This window comes from Silurus aristotelis, assembly GCF_946808225.1.
Source record: "Silurus aristotelis genome assembly, chromosome: 10".
NCBI lineage: Eukaryota > Metazoa > Chordata > Actinopteri > Siluriformes > Siluridae > Silurus > Silurus aristotelis.
This window is the reverse complement of record NC_139583.1, coordinates 14988610-15013578: the sequence shown is the minus strand read 5'-3', so window position 1 is coordinate 15013578 and position 24969 is coordinate 14988610. Positions and strand designations below refer to the sequence as shown.

Below are 24969 nucleotides of genomic sequence, written 5' to 3'. Positions count from 1 at the left end.
TAACAACCATGGACAGTTGGACTTTCAAGATACTCAGCTGCAGCACATCGAACATACCGCTGTCTGTTCGGATATTGATTTTCTCTTCAGTCGAGCACCAAGTTTGACATCATGGATCTTTTTGGTACCGACTGAAGAGAAACATTCATTTTGTGTTAATCTTATAAAGTAATCGCCTTCAATAGGAGTAGTGATGTCTGTGTGATGTCCCAGCATACTTTGGAAACATCTGTATGAAGGATCAAATTTTGGGCCGAATCTTTGGATACTGGCTTGAAATTGCAGGGTTAGAGTTCTCTTACTATGTTTTTAATGCTCATGAAGCTAGGATATAATGTTATGATTTTTTTATTTGTTTTTTATGCAAACCTGCATAAAAACATTCTACTGAGCCACTGAACTCCATTTTGGAAGCACAATCCATTTATTTAAATATTATCGAAATTAAAACGTTATTTTACAGCCCTTTCTGATGTATAGAAGATAATAAATTAGAACCCAGTGTGTAATTATTGAGTGGATTGTGATTTAAACTGGTAACCAGCCCCCTGCCCTCGATTCACAGATTTACTTGCATGTTGTTTTACACAAAGAATTCCTAAAAAAAAAAAAAAAAAAAAAAAAAAAAAAGCATGCAAATTGTAATATTGCTCAGTAGTGCAGTACAGTAACAGCCCTTTGCATTTTAAATGTTAAGTGTTCCTAATGAGGTTATTGAACCGCCTGGTGGCTTGTGGGAACAAACTGTCCTTGCATTTTAAAAAGCTGATAGATCTGAGGAAACAAGAAGGAAGGAGACATTGTGGGTGACTGGGGGCTTTTAGTAGCTGGTCTGGTGGATCTTATTCTCCGAGCTGTCCTCAGCTTATCCTTTGCAGTACTTTCGTTTTGTTCAGTGCACCCCCCATTACCCAGGAGGTCATCCTGCCTGTGAAGATCATATCTGAATCTTTAAACCCCAGTTTGAGAACCGTGATCGGATGAGGTGTTGTAGATTAAAGTAGAGAGAAAAAAAGAAAAGGAATCACCAGCTAAAATGATGCTTGCTCTGGGTTCACTGTCTTGCCAGAGCTCTGCCTCCATCATCTAAACTCTACGGATGGATCTATAACAATGCAATAAAAATAGACGTCCAGAAGACTGAACAGTGCTACAGGAACTATTGTGCTCGAAGTGCACTCTTACCAGCAGCGTCATATTGATGCTGCTGCGTTTAGACATGTGTCATGACGCACCCGTGACGTCCGGAGATGCCCATGTTAATATGTGTAGTCCTTCACTATAGTGTGGCATTGCACTAGGCATCTACGGTGGAGTACTAGTTTTGGGTATCGGCTTCTATTAAGTGCGCTAGTGGCTCTGCGGCGTTTTTGTCTTTTTTTTCTCCTTTCTTTTCTTCCGGATTCGGATCGCGTAGCGCACGGAGTCTCGCGCGCGCCGTGGGTGGACTGAGTCGGTCAGAGCGCGAGCGTCACGAAAGCGCGGGAAAGAAAAGTGCGCGCTGCGCGGGGGAGACACGCCGCCGCTTCAGAGCCGCAGCCGGGTTTTCAGAATTATTATTATTATTGTTATTATTATTCCCCCGTTTCCGGCTCCGGTTTGCAGAATGACATCTCTGAGTAGTGTCTGTTTCTTCTTGCCTGTTGCTTTCCACCTCTGTAAGTCTTTTTTTTATGTCATTTTGCGCTTTTACTAGACTATTACTTCATCAAATAGTTCAATATGCACTGTATTTGGATATGTAATATTCCTTATGTTTTTGCAGAGTGTAAAGTAATGTTTTTGTGTGACTTCCTCTCTTTAAGTATACATTTGAATAGAATATATCATGACAAACTTTCATTGATCATGGTGTCATTCTAGGAAGGAAAAAAATGTGTTTGAAAAACATATATATATATATATATATATATGTGTGTGTGTGTGTGTGTGTGTGTAAAACCTTATAAACGCGTGTGTATATATATTTATTTCTGTCTGTGTAAATCTGTATTCACATCGTTAACTGTGCACGCGCATCACAGAGCTCTTTATTATAGCTATCTTTCTTACTTACTTTCTTAAAAAAAATTATAATAATTAAATCATTGAAATAGTTCAATAATAATTTAAACTAGTGTAACTAAAGGTGAAACAGCGTCAGTAAAACATAGGTGTTCATCGCAACTGTAATAATAACCCATCAAGAAAAAAATGTGTGACATGAGACAGTGAACAATGGGTTTCTTTTATTTTTTTTTTACACACTTTTAATTTATTTATTTATTATGAAGAAACTTGACAGCGTGTACAAGGCGTGATTATGCCGTGGCGGAGCATCCCTGTGCAGTTGCGCGTTTTCGTCCACGCGCGTTCTCGCGTGAACGCGCCTCAGCTCGGCTCAGGTGTTCTCTGGAGGTTAGAAAAGCCCCGGATGTTGCCGAAGCGCCGCGCTGTGCTCTGGTTTAACGCGTCGCCAGGGTTTGTGTTGATGTAACCGTGTTCCTCAGAGGATATAGGTGGAAAGAGAAAAACTGAAATAAATAATGAACGCATTGAGCATCTGTTCTGCTGTCCTCTGGGATTTCCAACTGAGTGTTCATTCAGGAGTCTGTGTGAAACCACAGCAGGGCTGAACACCAGCAGCTGTGCGCTTTTCCATACAAATATGTGGAAAGAATGGCGAGGAGCTGATGAGTTAGCAGGAAATTCCGGAGAAAGTCGGTGTGGGACATGGAATAAAACAAAAATCTAACAATTATTAATTTAGTCTGAAGTCATAAAGCTGAAATCATTAAAACATGCATACCATGTAACCTGGGGCCATTTATTACTGAACAGAAAGAGGAGTTTTAATGTTTAATGTTTGAATTTTAAAGTCTGTCTGTCTGTCTGTCTGTCTGTCTGTCTGTCTGTCTGTCTGTCTGTCTGTCTGTCTGTCTGTCTGTCTGTCTGTCTATCTATCTATCTATCTATCTATCTATCTATCTATCTATCTATCTATCTATCTATCTATCTATCTATCTATCTATCTATCTATCTATCTATCTATCGTAGCTACCCTGCTTCTCGTTGCTCTGATTGTTCCTGATCGGGGAAACAATTGTGGTTTTTATTTTGTGCTTTTCCTTCTTTGACTTTTCCTTTTATGCTCAATTCTGTGGATAGCAATTTGTAGGCACCAGCTGTCCAACCTCTCTTCCAATCTGCTAGCTGTCTCATTTTAGCTGCATTGATTTTTAAATGTATTTCTTCACAACAAAGCTTAAATATAGCCGCTTTATTTCTGCGTTATATATTATACTGTGCATTGTGATCTCCCTGTCATTACTTCAGTAAGAGAGCCCTGTGATGTCATTTATACATCCTGCAAATGTGATCGACGTATATTTAAAGGAGCAATCATAAACGTGTTAATTGCAAATAAAATTAGCTTTACGTAACTGTGTTATCATTAAGAAAAATAGCTCTGAGTACCTAGCCTCTTTGTAACTGTGGATATATACGTGTACGTCACATAGCTAGCGTGTATTGGCATTTTTTGGGAGCACAGACTTATTAGCACTGTATTTTATATGTAGTCATGGTTAGTAACAGGGGTCTGCACTGTGGTTTGTAGTGGTTTGTAGACTGTAGTGAGATAATTACAATCTATAGGAGTCATTCAAGATTAATTTTCCTATAGCTGATAGTGGGTGTCTTCATTGTTATATTATGCAGCTAAAGCCATGGTAGTTAATAGTGACTTATTTGTGTTTGTAAATATGATGCAAAATTCAAAAGCATGTATGTCTTAATGCAGTGGTGTTGCTTTTAATAAGTCAATGTTGCTCACATTACACTGTACACCGTACTGTACACTATGGTGTACTTCCTTTGCAGTGTGTTTGACTTATGAGTGAAATTATTCTTAATATTAATCAGGAGAATTAGTATAAGGGTTAGGAAGCAGTGGTGTCAGTTATGCTTCAATAGAACATGAAGCAATAATCTATCTAAAATCACTGCATGCGTTCCCATGGGACATTTACATCATTTATTAGACCCCCATATAAGTAAGGTGCTTTTAATGCTTATTCGGGGAAAAAAAGCTTTGCTTCATTTTCAAGATGATTTTCTCTTTTTTGTTCTACAGAGTTCTGCAAAGGAAGGAAAAACTGGATAGTAGGATAATTAGTTCTCCTGTTTTTTTTATGTGCATTATATCAGATTGTTTTATAGTGAACAGAACAGACAGATCATTCTGAGTGCAGAAGTAAAATAATAAATGCTAAATGAATATCCTGCTTATTTAACTATGTGCAGTCTGAGTGGATTAATGTCATGGTTTGGTGTCTTAAACTTCCATGAGTAAGCTTCTTAATGTAATAGATTCAAGTCCTGTAGGTCACGCATCCTTGACAGTTTATTGCTTTTTCCGCTACACCTGAGCCAACTCGAAAGATTTGATAATTACTCCATGAATTAATCAAGAAGTCAGAGAATAAACTATTCTCGGGCCCTCCAGGAAAGAAATGGATCTGCTCTAAGTTATCAACATTGCTAACGATTAATTTGCTGTGACATTGTCATTACCATACCAAATACAGGTCCTCGGGTTGACAGAAACAGCTTCAGGGATATTTTCAACCGCTCAAGAATACATGCTGTAAGCAGAGTTGTGAGGATTGATGGGCGTATGTAACATCTCCGGTAACGTCTCCCGTGTAAGCTACTCCTTGTAACTGCACATCACTGTCATTTTCCTCTTGGAGTTTTTTTGGTGTTTTTGGTCTTCACATTCCACAGTGTGAATGTCCATGACCATTTAAACAGTGTAACAGGAACCTGTGTCCTCCAACCATGAATCTTGAGACAATTCAGAGGCTTTTCTGTTGGTGTGTTTTATTAGTGTGAGAGAGAGAGAGAGAGAGAGAGAGAGAGAGAGAGGGAGAGAGAGAGAGAGCTTCACACAGCTTCCCCAGTAATTAAGTTTAGCTGAATAGCACTTTTTTTTAGTGTGCAGAGAACAATAGCCTTGTATAAGTGGATGTCCAAGGTCACTTTAGCATTTCTCAGGTGGCCAGTGTTGTATAGGCTGCAGTAAGCCTTCTAGCATGCAAAATGTAAAGTTAAATGTAACTGCTGTAATATACATACTGTAAAGACCTCTTGCAAATTAAAGCCAGGCTGAAATAGAAGCTGGGAAGCTGATGATGCGTATGGCTGAACTAAAAAGGAAATATTTTTTTTAGCTCATTAATATAAAGCCTGTTTTTTAAGATTTGTAGGTCTTTTAGAATAACCTGAATTATTAACCTGGAATACACAAAGTGCAATTGTGTAAAGGGAACAAAGTAGAGTGAGACAATAGATAGTGACAGTGCACACAACTGGAATTGTGATAATGCAAAGAAACTGTCCATATAATAAATATAATACTGTGCATGTAAACACGTGTTGTTTCATATTAAAACCCTGGAAGTGAATTTTCCATTAGCTGTCACAAAGCCGTTATGAACTGTTAATGAATTTATTTATGATCTTAGTAAAATATGTCAGTACATAGAGTGTTGGAGTCAATTATGATTGTCATTATGTTTTAAACAAACTGGACATGAATGCAAAAGTAGCCACAGGCTTCGCAAATAGACAAAAGAAAATTAAAGAGAAGCAGATAGACTATAGTGGACCTAGTGTAAACACGAGGTGTCATATCTGCCATGTAAGCAAAGTATTGTCTTGAAAAATATTAGTGTTTTTCGTTGGTGATTTTGAGGTTGCATTAGTAGTGGATAAAGATGACGTGAAATAAAACTGGAATATTGCACAGGGGTACATAAGAAAAATGTAATGGCCACATTTGATTGACTGTTTGTAAGTTCACACAGCTGAAGAGAAACAACTCCGTTTTAATTTTCAGACTATTGAAAGCACAGGGCATTACCTTAGTATATAGAAAATATATACTTTGGAATAAAAGTCACTCATTATTTATCTCAACATCTAGACAAAAAAAATAGACTACACTTTCCAGGAATATTCTCATGCTGACTCACTTGATAAATCTCAGGGCAAGATATGGACTGAAGAAAAAAAAAAAACCAGGGCAGAGAAACTGGTAGGCTTTTATTTTAAGCACATGTGAGGATAGCACCTAGATATCTAGTTTGAAGAAAAATAGGGAGAAAAAGTGACTTTTGATGCAGTGCTGAATGCAGTGCTGAATGCAGTGCTATATAGATGGAGTACTGCAGGACTAGTGTACAGGGTGTAGAAGAAAATAGAACAGCACTGTTCAGAGTGTGACAGGACAGTTTACATTCACATTAGTTCTCTTGGAAAACGTTTATGCAAATTGACATACGACGAGGCAGCAAATAAGACAGGCAGCTAGCTCTTGAACCGACTGCAGTCACTGAGCCATGAGAAAGATGAGTCTGGTTTTAGTCCCACAGGTTGATTGTATCACCAGTCTCTGTTCACTCACAGACCATCTGAAGTAAATCAGTCTCTACACCTGGAAACATGTGCTAGCTCTAATAAGTTAAAGCTGGGCACTTCGCTGTTTGAGTCAATAAAAACTCATTAGAGCAGGAGCTGGCTCCAGTGCGAGTGTCCAGTCCAATGAGCTTCCCATTTATTCTCCATCACAGGACTGGATATAGAGTAGCATCGATCCTCCCCTAAAGCTCATTTATTTGGAGGAGGGAGAATTGCCATAATGTGGTTCTAACCAGCACTTTTGTCAAGGGACACTTTGTTTTAAGCCGTGATAATTCCTCTGTGTGTAAATATTACCATGTCAGATAGAAAAAGAAAGAACGCATAGAAATGTATTCCGAAATTTGAGACTCGTCAGTTCTAAACTCAGAGCTGTCAATTTTCAGTTACTGTTAGCGTTTGGTTTATCTACTTCTTCCAGCACTGCTTTTCATAGCCTGTGCAACAGCAAACCCTCAGTATCAGTGCAAAAAAAACCCCATATCACTCTGATTCTATAATGCTACCAAAAAGTTGCAAAAAGGAGCTTCAGTTATTTTGTGTAGGTGAAACCCTGTTAGTCAGTGAGGGAAATGAGGACATGGGTTAGGCTTTGGAGGAAGCAAAGCTGTTATTTTTTTCAAATTTTTTTTATTGAGTGCTCTTCATTGCTTCCATTAGCAACCTAAAATGACTACTAAAAAGAAATCAGAACAAAAAGCCTGCACAATGTTTCCATTGTCACCAGTCTGTCAAGGTCACTCACAGCTCTCCTGGATCTCTTTCTTATGCTATGTCCACATTCAGCAAAACAGATATGAAAACTGCATTTTCATTTTGAAAATCGCTCTTCATCTCCACTGACATTTTTAAATGTTTTCCTAAAAATTAGAACAGAAACATCGGAAAACGCTCGCAACCTTTTCCTGTGAAAGACATGGAGTTTCCATCTCTTTGATCTGATATGATTGCGAGTGAACATTCCGTCCCCTTTTAAAAAGTGCATGGGATAGCAGTACAACATTGTCCACCATCTTGTAAGCTTTAAATTGAACGGGTCACATGATGCAAACTATGTCAGTTTTTTTTTTTTTTTTTTTTTAAATACCCTCGTTGTGTCAGTCCACATAAGATTGCTACTTGGGAGGGTGTTTTGGAAGAGATCCATTTTTCACTGGGCAAAAATGCTGTCTCAGTGTGGACGATGTCCAAAATGTAGAGAAAAAGATGTTTTCAGATTTATTATTAACGACTTGACCTTGCTGTTTTCACTTTCAGTTATTCACAACACACAGCTGTAACCACTCATCCTTTAACTGCCTATTCTCTGAAACTCCTCTTCCCATTCACAGCCAGTGCTTAACCACAATGTCACTGCACTGTACTATATACTTGTTAAGCAGCCCTGTTACAGGGCTTTCTTAGATCATACTTGAGTAAAAGTATAGATACCCTACTGCAAAACTTACTTAGTTACAAGTTAAAATGTCTTAAATATGTGTAAAAGTCTAAGAGTATCTGATTTAAACAGATCTTTTAGTATTTTACTCAGAGTGAACATAGACTCAAAGATGCACTAGTCCTCAACATCAAGACATGCGTTAGTTAAAAGTCAAAAACAGTTGATTTGTGAGGTTTTATTTCCTAAAATACAAATCAAATTGTACACCTCAACACTGCATTAACCAAGATCAAAGTATTAATGACAAAGTATAAAAGCAATTCTTTTTATATCTTCACAATGTATAAAATGATCATGTCACAAAGTAGAAGAACCATTAGTGTTTAATGGACACATCCAATTAAAGTCATTGTTTTTAGCTCTCCAGAGCTGACTGTGATTTGATGCACCTCTCAGTCTCAGAGAGGGGCAATATTTTTATTAAGCAATACTTTACAATAACAGTACAATAATAAGCATGTACTAATATGTAAACTAAATGTTACTTCATTATGAACTAATGATGAGTTAAGGCATATACTAATCAAGAACTAACCTTAACTACAACATGGGTCACATGAATTAATGTGTGAACAACGGCTACCTTAATTACATGCTTGTGCATTTGATGTATTAATGAACACTATATTAAGATAAATGTAACTTGCTCTATGGGAAAGAATATAAATCAAAAGTGCACTATTTAAAATACAAGACAAACACCATTGGATTGTGCTGAATTTTCCTCCCCATGGAACGTACAAAGGCACAATAATAAACACCTGTTTTCACCTGATTATTAATACCTTTCTCATAAAATCTACCCACCGTGAGTGGTTACAGTGCCCTGGGCCCCAAGGCACTGCTCAGTTGTCCTCATGGGTGAATTACCACACTCACATGTATTCAGGAAGCAGATGTTGCTTTCCAAACTACAAATTAGGTTTAGCCTACAGATGATGTTTCTCTCCAAGTAAAGTCATGACATAATGCCTTTAACTCATCATTAGTTCATAATGAAGTAACATTTACTTTACATATTAGTACATATTAGTACTTATTTATGTACCGTTATTGTAAAGTGTTACCTTTTTATTCATCTTCAACAAAACCTGGCAGGTTTTTGGACTTTATTCTAGCTCTTTTCGGACTGTAAATGAGGCCAGCAGTGCTAGAAAGTTCCTCACGGGCAGCGATGCGGCTTGGGGAGTGTTGAGCCTTGTCTCTTTAACAGAGGGACAAAATGTAATTAATAGCGATCAATGTCAGTTAAAATACAGTGAAGTAAAAAGTACATATATTGAATCATATTTGAGTAGAGAGTAAAAGTTGTTTATATCTTTCGTACTCATTAAAACTAGAAAGAAATTTTTTTTAATACAGTAGTGAAGTACATTTATTTTAATTCTTTACACCATTGTCTTAGAGAACATTCATGTACATGCATAAAGAACACCATTCAGGTTTTCTTTGTGTGGAGTGCCGGAGTGACAGAAATCTCATATCTCTACAATCTCGAATGTCTCTGTTGCAAAAGCTTTAAGAACAAAGTGTTTCCTTATCAGATAAACTTTCAAAAATCCTTTTTAGAAGCAAAGAACTGTAACTATCCAGATAACTGTCAAAACTCTCATTCTCTCCCCTGGTAAACCCAGATCCACACAACGATTTATCCTGCTCTTGGGTAGTATTTTATGCATTGCCTTAATACAGATGTTCCCACCTCTCACCGTATGTTCTGCATTGTGTCTCTATTCATCCTAAAGAAAAACCTGACAGACAGGTGGAGAACTTGACTGCCTTAGGATTCATGGCAAATTTTGAAAGCCACTTATAGAACTGCCTCAGGCAATGTCACTTACATATATATTGATCAGGAAATACTATGTCTATTTGTATGCCTTCATCTATGCCTACTATTGACTGCAAATGACAAACGCAAATACTTTTCCGATAACTCTGCACCCTTTTGGCTAACCTGTATTGTCTGATCCAATCCTACTGGTCTAATCTTATTTACATTTCCTTATTGACTTGCAGCCTTCAGAAACTGAATGTAAAAATAATCCACAACTTCTGCTCAAAGATGTTTCAGTTCAAAGATGTCTTGTCTGCGGTACCGCTGATCAAAGTAATAAATCTCTGCCATGCAGAGCCCATAACCTTTTCACCATATTTCCTCCCATTTCATCTTCGTTTTGACTGCCTGTTCAAACATCACAGCAGCTTAAGATAGAGAGAATTCATATTGAATTCTTCAGTGGTCATAAGTGAAAGATATTATGTTAATTTTAGTAGTTGTATAAACACTGGAGGGCCAAGTCTTTAAGTTCTCATGCCAAAGTGTTGTTGTTTTTTCTTTTCTTTTGTCTTTAGAATAAGACAATCAATACCAAACATGAAATTTTACTTAATAATTCTCAAGTGACTACCTGTGATTGTGTATAATAGCTTAAGATTTCATTTCCCAACAAAGCAGGTTTTTATGTAGTCTAGTGTGAAGGCTCAGTTTGACTATTCAAAACGCAAGTTATTGAATTCCTTACATAAAACAACATGCCATATATACAATTCATTTTTAGAATATTGATTCTATTTTATTATCTATTCTCCAGCCTACTTATTACAGGGGGTGTTTTACAATGAGCTTAAGTAGACTAATTGGTTTTCGACCATTGTCCATTTTATATGCCAGTCTCAAGTGGTTGCAGAGAAGAACACAATTATTTTGTTTTTATGCCCTGATTCAACAGCGGTATTGTGTCTCTCATAAAGAACAAAAATGTAGAGTGCAGCTTGGAGAATGCTGAGAAAGCAGGCATTCACTGGCATTGCTGTTTGAATGATGTTAGAAAAGTGCCTATTGATGTGAAGGTTGCGCTCCTATGTCTGAAAAGCTCCTCATAATGCTGCATTGTTCTTCTTGCTATTTTTAATACAGGGTTACAGGATAGTTGTGGACCTTCTGTGCCCTCTTTATGCCACACATAGTCTTTCTTTCTGCCTCAGCCCAACATCAGGTTGTTCATTTGCTGTAAATTTTGTGTAAGGCTAAATTTAGAACTGCTGGTTTGTATACTCAAATGGACCACGCACATTTATATTTAAACATTATTCTCCAATAAATATTTTCTTTCTATACCATTCTTTTTACATTAAAACTCTGCACTGTGTTGCATGAAGTGAATAGCAGGTAGAAGTTTTAAACAATTTCACACAAAAATAGTTAATCAGTTATTTTCTGGGGAGACTTTATTCAGGCATGCAAGTGGTGCAGTGCACCACTTTATAAAGCAAAATTTGGATACCTGATCTGTCTGCATAAGCTGAGTGCAAAAAGAGGTGAGGCACTGTAACCCCAAGTCTGAAAAAACAAAAAAAGCATTTGAAGTACCAGCAAAACCAAGGACCAGTATTGTGGATCTACTGGTTGTTTTCCGTAACTTCTAACTAAACTTTGTGATCGTCAACAAAGCACGATCTGCCGTGTCTTTTATCCATGAGCGTACAGACGGCCACAGTGTAATGTTGCTGTGATTGACAGGAAATAGAGCCCACAGCCAAATGTGCTCCATTGGATTCTGGCCATTAGATGGTTGTGGCATCTCCACACACATTTTTCTGTTACACTGATCATGTACAGAAATCTTCTTAAAAAAAAATAAAAATCATTAACTTAAAAACACACAACAGAATGTATAAATCTGATGAAGCAATCATTTAATATAATACAGACTTAATCACAATAATAACATGTAAGCAGCCTACATACCTGGCCCCAGGTTGTTTAATATGCTTAGTAAAAGAAATTCAGCTGATACCTTTTAAATACATGCATGGCAGGGTTAACAGGTTTCATTATGAACAATTATGTGCGCATTTTAGCAGAGAAAAATAGATATTAATCACCGTCCAGTTTATTTTGACTGAAAAGTAGAACCAAAGTTACTGATATTCAAAGACACTCTTTAATGTAATAATTAAGTCTGCACATGCACTTTACCTCCCTTCCTCATTTAGATCATGGGAGTGGAGGTGTAAATGGAAAACACATAGATGTTAGCCAAATCATTTGGAAAGCAGTGTTTGCTAGCAGAGTTAATTATCAGGTATTGTTTAGTGCAATGCTGAGCTGCTGTAGATCTCATTTTAGAGGGATTTCCTGGGGGAATTAGGTCCGCTGTCTGCCTCTCGCACGCTATGTGCTTGACGTAAGCTTCATTACTGCGTTGTCCTTAACGATGCTACACAAGAGAGGACCATAGTTACCACAGTAAAGTTACCATAGTGCTGCTAAAGAATGCTTGCAGCTGTTTTTGAACATGGCAGTGACAGTCAGTTCAGAGAGTGTCAGAGATTCTTTCTTTTGCTTTCATTCATCACATTACTGAGTACTGCCACTGCCTTCTCCAATACATTTCTCATTTATGCTTTCATTTATGGGCACTGTTTATGGAGTGCACATAAACTAAAATATTTTTTATTTTTATTTCTGTAGGAAAATTTTAGTCTCTAACTAGGATCCCCTGAGTCTGCGAATACGTTGTGACATTTACCTTTAAAACGGTCCCATTAAAACAATATGCTGAAGTTGAGAACATGAGGCAATAGCAAATGTTCCTCTGGGAACTGAAGTAGAAGTGGAAGTTACGTCTCTCACTGTATACTAAACATGAACAAACACACAGCTTCTATGCACACACACACACGTGCAAACACGCACCCTTTTTCCCCACTATCAAAGTGCCCAATACCCAATCCCAGCCACTTACTATACAGTCTTTACTAAGCTAAGAAGACATTTATACCAGCGACTGCAGCGAATCCATGATTTGTGTGCCAAATATATCTCAGTGATAAGTTGACTAATGAAGCATCTCTCCAGAGTTCTTCCCATGGTTTAAAAGCTCTTATCCCAGCGGGAAATGGCCTAATGTCTTGATGAGATCCTCAGCTCTCATCACAAATTCAGTAATTTTAATTAGAAAGGTTATCCATATATAGTATACAGTATAGAGTTATAATCATACAGTTATCTCACAATTCATCAATTACACCAGGCTATTTACTATGACCGTAATTATACTAATTAGCTGAAACTTGGGAAGAGCACTGTTTAATTAGTTCCTTAATGAGTCTCATTTGCACTTTATTCTGTAACGTTTTAGTCAACAATAAGAATAGAATAAAGCAAATTAGTCTTTTATCCTCCACGCTGAAGACACAATATTTCTGACATCAATTGTTTTGAGCTGAACACTTCATATTGCTTCTGAACAACTGACTACTGGTTTTGCTGTTTTAATTCTCGCCTCATTCTTCGAGATTTTAGAGATGAGGGAGAAGAAACAGCATCTTCCGAACATTTTACACTGGTCAGATAGAGTACATTTCAAGAAGTATTTAGTTGAAGATATTCCCGGTAGAGTGGAGGAACTAATAACAGCAAATGTGATCTAAATGTGGAATGGGGTGTTCAAAAAGCACATATGAATCAATCTTTTTTCATGAGTCAGTTGTCCTCAAAGGAGACTCAAAGCACTTTTGTACGTCATTATGGACAAGGGCGTCTGCTAAATGGCACAAATGTAAATGTGTCCTTAAAATTTTGTTCATATTGTGAATGTACACTGTATGACCAGAACAGTTCCATGGCCACCCACCTGGCTAACTTAACATGCAGACCTCATAGCAAAAGATTTTGAGTTTATAGCAGCATTCTAAAAGAATCTGCATCTTAAGCTTGTTATGGGAAATAAACTGAGCAACATAAAGGCACTTTTCAAAACTGTTTTGTTAACTGGAATCTTGAGAAAGTCTGTGTCTGTGACTATAGCACTGTGGTAAAAAAAACAATTACAATTATATAATTTATACAATAGAGCAGTTGAGGGTTAAGGGCTTTGCTCAAGAGCCCAGTGGCAATACTGCATTGTAATCATTAAACTACCACCAGAATCATCCATCCAAGAAGAGTTAACCATTTGAAAATCAAGTTTGAAAATGAGTACACATTTAGTTTAAAGCTTTAGTTTAGAGCGTTTTCACTGCTCACCAAAAAGTACAGGATAATTGGGTCTCAAACTTGGAACATCTTTTTTCAAGGATATGGCCTGCATTATTTTAATTCTGACTTATAAGTAAAAATGTTATTATCTTCTATGGTAGTCACGTGCAACACAGCTCAGCATGTCAGTAGAAGACTTACCTTCTTACCTTCACCCTGGATTAGACACATTTATTAATTTCTCCTGAATAAGAGCGGGGTCGTGTGGATGTGTGGATGACGCTCCCTTAATCGTTGCTCAGTCATGTTAGGGTGTGGAGGTCAGTGCAGAGTAGCAGATGAGAGCAGTGCGGTGAGAAAAGAACCACTTAAATGTTCTGGGTATAACAAATCAATTTGTTGTATTTTATTGATTCTTGAATCGTGGATATATTATGATGTTTTCCTTTGTTATCGCTCCAAACATGGCTGTGCGCATTAACCTTTAAAAGATCTGAACTTTAGCCGATGTGGAAAAAGACATGATATGACATCTTAATTGCTTGTGACATATTCACACAAGATGTCAAAAAAATGCAAACAATTCCCATAAATACTGTGCTTTTTTTTGCATGTGGAATCAACATATCATTTATTATCTAATATATCTACAGTGTATATACATATTTGCAGGATCTAAAAGAGGGAGAGTTGAAAAAACACTGCTAACCATTGAATGCAGAATTTTCCCTAAGCCATTCTTCTCTCCCAGCTGTCTCTGACTTGCCTGTGGCTATTTGCCCTGGACTATCGGGCAGTTCATTATCAAGGGATGGAATGGTCGATACAGGAAGCAAACTCTCCAGCCAGCTAGGACTGATACAGCACTTTTATTTGAACTCTAAATGTCATTGAGGGCTTGAGAATCCCTTTTGGATTTAAGTTCTCTGCACTGGCTATTAAGATTGTTTTGGTTCAAGGCCTAAATAAGTGCTTTGTAAAGTACAGCGTGAAAATTTCAGATTGTGTCCTGTGTCTTTTACATTCATTTTATTTTGATTTATTTTAAGATAGCAACAGTTGTCTTCTTGAGATCAAAACTTATTATTCTTATGATGCTGAAACACGTAATTGGTATAAATACTATTCATCGTAGATACATAATTGTGTCTGTTTCTATTTTAATCAGTTAGGGTTTGTCCAACCAGCATCATTTTGATTTGAGTCCTGGTACAAACAAGTCTGTCTATCAACATTCTTGCAAGCGATGGACTCTATTACAACTGATTGATGTCCACAACAAATATGTAAAACATCAGTCAGGATTACAAACCACATCCAAAAATGTATAAACTCACATGAAATCCTTTCTTTTTATCCATCACCATCTGGTAATGCAGGTGGTTATAGGCCAGGAAAGAGGGGGAAAACACCATGAAAATTATTGTAAATCTCATGATACATGCCATATCATTGTATGAACAGAAACAAAGCCAAACAAATCTATACTTATTAAAACATACAGTACTTTCTAATCGGGCAAACTGATAAAATTTGCACGGCTTTTTAAACTACCAGTTATAAACTACCAGTTATGCCTGGTGGTGTACACAACATACAAGTACAGATAATTACTAGCTAATTCAGTGCAGTTAGGAATAATTAAAATCGAGCCTTATTAAAAAAAAATTCGCTTGAATTGTTCGGTTGTTGCTTGCTATTTGGTTCATTTGTCTGTATGAGGGACATCACAGGCATTGTCTCATAGCTCCAGGGTCCCTGGATCGATACACAGCTTAGGTTACTGTCTGTGGAGTGCTCTTGTGGGTTCTTCCAAGTTCTCCTATTGCCTCCGACCTCCCAGAAACATGCCTGTAGGTGGATTGGTGACTATATGTTTGATATGGTGAATGTGAATATATACATGTTGCTCTGTGATGAACTGGTATTCCATTCAGGGTGTATCCTAAAGAAATTATATTGGTGGAGTCAGTGCTTTTAATAAGGATAAGGCACTGAAGCATTGGACTGTTTTACTAGCATTGTTTCATACTTTTTATTGCCCAGTTTACAGATTACAGAATCAGATGTATTGAAGTAATAAAGCAGTTTTCTTCTTCTTTGCTCTGCTGTCCCATCCATGCTATGGTTTCTGTTCCTCACTCTCCAGGTTGTTATTAAATGTTGATGGGGATCAGTGAAACCAATAATCTTGCTGCAAAAACATTGCCAGCAATCAATAGGTTTGCAGCAGTTGGGGCAGGTGTAGCAGTGAGACAGGAAAAGAGGAAGAATGCATTGTCTATCAAATATTAATAAAGCATTCCCATTGGGGACAGAGGAGAATGCCGGCGATTCACTCTCAGTGCCAATTAAGATCCTCAGTTACGCCTGCTGTTGCTTCTGCGGTCTGACCATCAGAAGGTACATCTCATCCAGAAGAAAGAGCTCAGTGAGAACGAAAAGACTCAGGAACAGAAGACGTAAAGCTGGTCTCTTTGGGAGTCAAACACACTATCGTTTTACTTGTGATTAATGCATATTACAGATGTGCTGTAGAAGGAGACAGCTAATGGCATGGAGTTTAAAGAGCCGTTTATCTGATACTACAGCTTGTGCACTTTAAACAATAAAATCCCTGAATCCCTTTTCCTTCCCAGTGTCCTTCAAGATATCCTCACAACTCCTAAACAAATCTGTGATGTTTCAGAGGCCATGTGCATATACAAGTAATCGAGACTGTTTCATTTTTTATTTTATTTTATTTAACACAACAAGCAGTGCTGCACTGCAGATATTTGAGATCAGTGAAAAAATTATGATTCATTGATCAGTTTCCATCTGGTTTGTGGTAGCAATTCTAATAGCGATTTCTTTTTGTATTGTTTTTTTTTTTTTTTTTTTTTTTTTTAAACTGAACACAAAAGCAGCAGGGGAAAAGTGCATACAGCCACCTAATATTAGTCTTTGTCTTGGTTTGCAGTGATGGTGCCAAGCTTTAGCTCTATGGCCACTGCTAGGAGGTGTGGCTTCATCTACAAGGGCTTTGCACAGTGTCTTCTGGCCCTTGGGGACAGCTTGTCTGCGAGCAGCCAAAGAGATGAGGACGTGCACGAGATCGACTCAGTCTGCAGGTCTGTAGACAGTAGCATTAGACACATACACAGCACAGAGATGTTCTCAAGCCCAAATAAAAAGATATGAGAGTAATGCATCAAAGAAATGGGTTCTGCAGGGCATACAAACCTTCATGTGCACTATGAACCAGTTCCACCTTGACACAGTATAACTAATTTACACCTCAGGATTATGTGTCATACTCTGCTCGTGGCATTGTCAAGTACATAATAGGTAACATAGAGTAGCGTGGCTCACTACCACAGCACCTTATTCATTGACTTTCTTTCAGTGTTTCCATTTCCATCTTAACTATCCTTTTTGCTCACAGGATTCTTGCCAATCATTAGTCTATGCATCTTTAATCCATATTTATACAATGTCTCCTCCATGTCTGCAGAAGCTGCTTAAGTATTCATTGTGTAGCAACAAAGTATGCTTTTAAAACAGCTCCAAGTGTTTGCTATCATGTTTAAACTGATTGAGTGAGCAGCATCATGACAGCTGCATTATAACACATGATAATTACACCACAGCACTGTTATTCTTCTTATCACCCCGTTTGTCACTATTTCTATTTTATAGAATTTTTTTTATATGCAACAATTAAAGCCTATTTCACTATCCTTTTCTGACAGAGCTTTTTTTTTACTTACCAAATAAGTTAATACACTCATCTGCATGATCGTTTTTAAGTACTCTTTATACCTTAGAAAATAACTCATTGTTTTTGTTAGAATAGTATGAAAAAGTACACAGTTGTATAGTGAATGATGATTTATATATCCAATTTGCCCAAAATTTGTAGACATCTGATCATCACACCTGTATGGGTTGCCTTTCTCATTGCAACAGATGTTGGAAATGCACAAGTGTATAGGAAGTTATTCTTTGCTGTAAAAATTTCCCCTGAACTTCTACACCTGTTCCAGCTTGACAGAGCCTTGACCTCACTTACACCTTTAGGATAAATTGGAATACAGACTGCACCTTAGGCCTCCAAAGTACAAGATCAAACTATTAGTCATGAGGCAGTGGAAAGCCTTCCCAGAAGTACAGAGATTATTATCCCAGCAGAGAGGGATTAAGTCTGAAATGGGCTGTTCATTAAGCATATATGAGTGTTATGCCAAGGTGATTACAAACATTTCCCACCAATATTATGTAAGTTACTATTACGCTAAATCATGATCAATGTTCAAAATAAAATAATCAAGTTGGAGTAATATCTAATAAATATAAGCATTAAAAAACATCAATATATGCTGGATTTCTTCTTTAGTGATGTTCTGCCAGGTCTTTACTGCAGCTGTCTTTAGTTCCTGATTATACTTAGAGTGTTTTGCCTTCGGTTTTGCCTTCAGTTTTGCCTTCAGCAGTGACATGCATGCTCAATTAGATTCAGGTCAGGTGATTGACTTGGCCATTCGAGAACATTCCACTTCTTTGTCATAAAATAAGTCTTGGGTTATTTTTATAATGTGCTTTGGGGCATGGTGCATCTGCATTATGAAGTGCTGCCTAATTAAATGTTAAGCATTTGGCTGATTCAAAGCAGATGAAGTTAAAATATACAGTTTAGAACTTGCCCAACTGCTTTTGACAACAGTCACATCATCAATAAATACAAGTGAACAAGTTCCATTGGCAGTCGTACATATCCATACTATGAGATGTTGTGGCTTTAGATCATTAATAGTTCCTTTCTTTCTCTGTAATATTGTCAAAAAATTATTCTGGTACAAGTTGATCTTTTCTTTTCTGTCCATAGTGTGTTTTTACGAACTGTACAGTTATAACTGTTATAACTGTTTATGGCAAACTCTAATCTGATCTTGCTGTTCTTTACTCTGGTGAAAGCTTCTCTTCATAGTTGATATTGACACAGATATGCTCCACTTTGTGGAGGGAAGAATTCCTCTGTCACTCAGCACAGTAATGTGCTCTTATTGCAGTGCCCTTTGGGCTTCAGGTTGAGAGTTTACAGCAACAGATCCAAATATAAATGAAATCAACTTTAGACATTTGATTTGCTTTTTCAGCAATTTCAGCTTGTGTGCATTATTCAGATTCATCTCCAAAAGCACTGTGATGTTGGTATAGTTTTGTGTGATACAAAACACCAATGTTAAATTAAGCATTTAAACTAATTCTATTCAACAATTGAGACAGAAATGATAAAACATCAAACGTAATCTGTACTTCGTAAACCGAGACCTGTCTAGGACCGGAATAATTTGAAATGAATATAGTGGGAAACAGGATTAAAACCTGCTCACCACTTTATCATGTTAGATTTTACCCTCAATCACTGTACTTGTACTGTAGGCAGTGTGTTAATGTCTTACTGAAGCAAACTGAGACTTATTATATCTGTATTGCTCAGAGATGAAGGGCTTGGCCGATGCAAAAGTAGGTTATTTTAGTTACATCCCCTGTTGCCAGGTCAGTTGTCATCCTGTAGAAATGAACTACTTTTAAATGCTTCTGTGTGTTGCATTTTTTCGTGTGGGTTGAGTTTGGATAATTATTCAAAAAACATTTATCATTGTTGTGTACAGTGTTATGCAGTGAATCATTTAATATTTTATATTCACAGATCTTGCACCAACCTTACCTCAAGATTATCAAACACACTCATATTCCCAACATACCATCAATTATTAATGTATGGATAAATTACCTTGTTTTTCAATAAATTAATCTACACATTCTTAAAACAGTTTATGACTGGAAGCTGGAACTGTTTAACAGACAGAAATATGTAAATACCCCATGTCTGCTGTGATACACTTGAATATAACACTACACATTTCTACACTTTTGTTGCATGACAGCATCAGTGTTCGTAACATTTAAAAACTGAGGATGTTATAATGTTTATGAAACGTGAAAAAGGCTACAACTATTAGTTAAACAAGCTGATCTAAAGCACAGAAAGCTGGGATTTAAAGTTTCTCTACGACTGATTTTATTAATTAATTGTTACCATTAATATAGCTTTTTTTACAGCCTTGATATAGACTGATAATCAAAATACATTTTAAGAAAGTAGTGAAAGCTACTGTTTGAGATTCAGTTCTCTAAATCCCTTACCAACTAAACAACCAATAAGAAATTTGCAGTCAGCCCTAGGAAAAGTTCTGTTTGTTACAAACCTATTCCATTCAAGAATTATGGAAGCAGCTGTGCTCTTGGGAACATAGCAGATTTTTTGTTGTTGCTTTTCCCAGATCTGTGCCTCCATACAATCCTGTGTTTGAGCTCTGCAGTCAGTTCAGTCAGTGTTTAGACCTGTGCCTTTCCAAATCATGTCCAAGCTTATCAATTTGCCACAGGTGGACTCCAATCAAAGTGCAGAAACATCTCTAAAATGACACATGGGAAATGGACATTTTGAGTGCCATATCAAATAGTCTGAATACCACAAATCCCTTTTTTTTTTTTGCTTTTTTTTTGGTCATCATTTGGAATATGGAGTGTAGATTGAATTTTTTCTAAAAGCATTTTAGCATAAAGAAAAATAAAATGTGAAAAAATGTATGGGTCTGTTTATTTTCCGAATGCTCTGTATGTGAATATGATGCACTTCACTTGTGAATACATGAATTAACTAACACAAGACATAACAATTGTCTACTTTATAAACTTTTTTTTCTTTTTAGTTTTCTTTTATAGATGAATGTTTACCACATTCGTATTTTTCCTTTATTTATACACTCTGAAATTTCTCCGAAAAACAAACAATTCAGTGAGATTCTGAGACTTGGCTGTTAGCCAACTCTGCAGCAAAAAGCTGTCCTTTCCCAGAAGATGTCCCAGTTATTAATGAAGCTCAGTATTTTTTATTCAGCAGTTTAGCACAAAAAGTCTGAATAAAATTCAGGTGAACTTGAGAACTCCCTTTTTCTGCACTGGCATTTGCCATGGGAATCAGATTATATTTACCCTTAAACCCCCAGGGTTCAAGTCTTTTTTTTTTTTTTTTAAAGCATCAAAATCGCCACAGATTCCTGTGTACACAGTTGCTCCTGTTGCTTTGCAAGAGTTATTGTCAGAGGCATGAATTTAAATGTATTTTTGTTGACAGAGTTGCCTTTGTCCTCAGATTTAAATGACTATAAGGACAACTATAACTAATTTAATGCAAAAAAATGTTTTATATGGATACATATTTCTATTAATATATACAATTACAAAAATATACAAACTCATCACTCAATGAGGAATATCTGTTTTCCTGTTCATTCATGCAGTCATTCAATTATCCAAACGTGTGGCAGTGGTGTAATGTATAACGTCATGCAGATATGGGTCAAGAGCTTTAGGTAATGTTTCATACACAACATGTCAACCTTTGTAGTTCACAGGGCAAAGCAGCAGAAGAGCATTTTGGGTTCAACTTTAAAAGTATTTTTTTTTTCTATTTTGCATCTGTCCAGTTTCTGTGAGTCTAAAGCCTCTTGTTCTTGGCTGACAAGAGTGAAACTCGTTTTTGTATTCTACTGTTGTAGCCCATCCGCCTCAATGTTTGACATGTTGTGTGTTCCGCAATGCTTTTATGCTCACCATCATTGTAAAAAGAACTGATTTTGATTTACCATCATCTTCCTATCAACTTGAACCAGTCTAGCTGTTCTTCTCATCAACCTCGCATTGCCCTTCACAGAACTTCAATTCACTGTTTGTTGTTTTTGTATACAATTTTGTGTAAAATCTATTGTGTGTGAAGATACCATGAGAGCAGTAGTTTCTGAAATAGAAGTTTCAGAATATGAGTTGCTGGTATATCTAAATTTAACAGCAGCATAATTTGTACTGACATGATAGTTCTCATTTGTATACAAAAGTGCTTCAAGTACTCTGCCAGATGAAATATTTAGAAAAAGCAAAACGATGACTATATGGGCTATCATTATCATCTCTCAAGAGAACCGTATAAAAGCAATGTGACAAACTGACTCTTGAGATTTCTGACTCCTCTGCAACATATTCACATTCCAGTGCAGAAAACTTCTTTGGCAGTGGCGTACCCTAGATGTGTTGTCTTTTTAAAAATATGATAAATGTACTGCATGGTATTTTCTAATAGGTTGCACTATATTTTCTAAGACATCTACTTTGCAAGTCACTTGTGTACGCTCCTTGTTGCAGATCATGGGACGAGTTTCATGACTGTGCAAACTTGGCCATGGCTGGCTGCCCTGATGAAGCCGCTGTTGTGTGGGAGTCACTGAGACAAGAGTCTAAAAAGATGCAGTTTGCAGGTAACCTGTATGACATGTGCTCCAGTCGCAGCCAATCAACAACAAACACGGGGGCGCAGAACCCAGATCAGACCAATCAAGAGTCTCTGAAAGGAAAGGCCAATCATTTAAGCATAAACCAAAGCATCCTTCTCCCCACTTGCTTGAGTTTACTGTTCTTCTACCTGTGGTAATAGACCGAGACTTTCTGCTTCAACAGACATGCAGCAGAAGTTAATTTACCAATGAACTGATGTGTTACGTTGACATTCTTCAAAAGTAACACTGTAAATAATAATTCATTTTTATTTATGTAAAAAAAAGCATGCTTTGGAACAGAATTCTACACATGTACAGCACCCTCTAGAATTACTGCCATCTTCATGACTATGAGAAAAATAAGAAATAACCAAAAAAAGAATAAAAATAGCACATGCAATAAGTGATATGGAGCTCAAATGTGCAAGAACAAATGCAGTCTAATCCAAGCATGTTTTATTTATTTATTTATTTATTTATTTATTTATTTATTTATTTATTTATTTTTTACAAAGAATTTCTCTGGTTGCTAAATTATTGGCCCTCTTACATTTAAAGTTTTATGAAGTTACCCTGGAGAAAGAAAAAAAAAATTATAGCACAAATTCTAAAAAAGAGTATAAAGTATAGCTTCAAGACAGGTCTGAACAATATTAAGGAAGAATGTGATATGCGATATAAGTGTATGTGTGTGTGTGTGTGTGTGTGTGTGTGTATATATATATATATATATATATATATATATATATATATATATATATATATATATATATATATATATATATATATATATATATATATATATACTGGAAACATATTACAGCAAATTTTGCTAATAGTTATTCACAGTGGCAAGCAGCCAATCAGAAGTCGTTTAGTTGGGCCTGTCCACTGAGCAGAAGCAATAGTTAAGGACAGAAGCAACTCCTGAATGTAGTGAATAATTTTTTTTGTGCACACAGAGAGTTTAATATGAGCATGCAGATTCTCCGCCCAGCTGCTTTCCTCTCGTGTTTGTAGATTTTGGCATGGATTAGCCACCATACCATAGCCCGAATACAATCACATGCACAGTATACTCTCTCTTATTTGAGTCCTCTTAAAAAATTCTTAACTTTTTGAAGATTAAAATCATTTGCGAGCCCTTTGCAATATATACATTTGCGATATTTCAATACTTTTTATATATCATGCAGAACTACTTCACTGCATGCTGTTCTGATATTGACAGATCTTATTTGCACCTTTTCTAGTCTAATTTTATGTCTAAACAATTGCATACATTTGCAGGCATGCTGAATAAATATCTATATACAGCAAATTGGTTTTGTTTGACAGCATATAATTGTCAGGATTTTTTTTTTCTTATTCACAGTAATATACGTAGTGCTATTGTTTTCTTGCATAAAAACATCTTTATGAATAAAATATTACATTTTTATTACAAATCTGTTATTTCCTTCTATGTAAATACTTGTATATAACATTCACAGCAATGTATAATTTAAAAAAATAAATAAAATATGCTGCTATGGGAAGAAAATTTTATTTACTTAAGAGAATGTTGTGGTTCATTTCAGGAGAAGATGTAGGTCAAATATTTAGTGGCATCTAGTTACATTTATATTAGATATTTATGAAGGAATGAATCAACACTTAAAGCTCACATCCCTCATTTGTTCTTCTATTAGATTTGTACTTTTGTTTTTGCTAATTTATTACTAATACGGTTACTTATTATCTTTTAGAAATAATTTGTGTTTTTCTTTAGTGAGGATCCAAATTGTCCACCTGTTTTAATTCCAGTAATTCTGAACACCATCTGACAAGAATCTGTCGATGAGCATTTTGAACTTTGTAACCTGGTGCTTCATGATCAGTGAATGACGTGAATGTAAGAATGTGAATGTAACTGTACTGTTCCTCAGAGATGCAAATCAGTATCTCATCAGAACTCAAGTTGATGTTGCAGTCATCTAAAATAAAATGACAATTGTATAACAAAACTGAACAGTTGAATTTCTATTACACATTTTCTTTTTCATTTAGGATTATTATTGTTGTTTTTGTTTATTTTTTGCAGTCACACTTTGTAGTTCCTTCTCTCAATAAAACCCTCAAGGATTCCAAGGAGCATCGTATATTTTATACAAGCCGAGGCTGAGAAAAGCTGTGAGCACTGACCTGCTCCTTTGCGCTAACCTTAATGCTCATTACTTTTTATACCTAGTTCTTATGAATTTGCAATGGCAATAGACCTTTCAAGATAAAGGGGGATGTCACATATTGCATGGGGTTCATTATAAGTCTGTCCTCATTCCTTTGAAGTTAGATCCTATATCATATCACTGTCCATTAGATTGAATGTTTTATGTAGAAACTCTGGGATTAAAGCGACTTTCCACGTAGATGCTATCAACCAGAAAGCCTGATACTGCTTGTCCAAAGCTTGTCACTTTGTTATTTATTTCAAATGAAGGAATCAAAGACAACCTGAAAGGCAAAATGAATTTAATTAGCACATTTTTGAAGCATATGTACTTTTAGGTTTTTTTTATTTTCCTTTCTTCGACTTTCTATGAACGTTTCTCAACAAGAAGAAATAATAAATAAAATGTACGAGATGATACATTTCTGCTTGACTTTTTCTGCAAATAAATCACACACATCATGTAACAGCGGTAGATGCTCAGTTTACG

The 24969-nt window shown here is 36.4% G+C and overlaps 1 protein-coding gene across 3 annotated transcripts; it reads left to right on the top strand.

Annotated features, from left to right (window-relative positions):
- The first annotated feature begins 1285 nt into the window (after positions 1-1285).
- nrn1la (neuritin 1-like a) lies at positions 1286-23001 on the top strand. Of its 3 annotated transcripts, XM_083551530.1 has the most exons (4): positions 1286-1658; positions 16529-16597; positions 16852-17002; positions 22140-22742. In XM_083551530.1, the coding sequence occupies exons 1-4, from the start codon at positions 1607-1609 to the stop codon at positions 22423-22425; spliced, it is 558 nt and encodes a 185-aa protein (XP_083407656.1). In that variant the 5' UTR covers positions 1286-1606; the 3' UTR covers positions 22426-22742. The 3 variants fall into 3 exon arrangements, with proteins under 3 accessions (XP_083407656.1, XP_083407657.1, XP_083407658.1); XM_083551531.1 differs by lacking the exon at positions 16529-16597 and having other exon boundaries at positions 1293-1658; positions 22140-23001; XM_083551532.1 differs by lacking the exons at positions 1286-1658; positions 16529-16597 and adding an exon at positions 4629-4685.
- The last annotated feature ends 1968 nt before the right edge of the window (positions 23002-24969 follow it).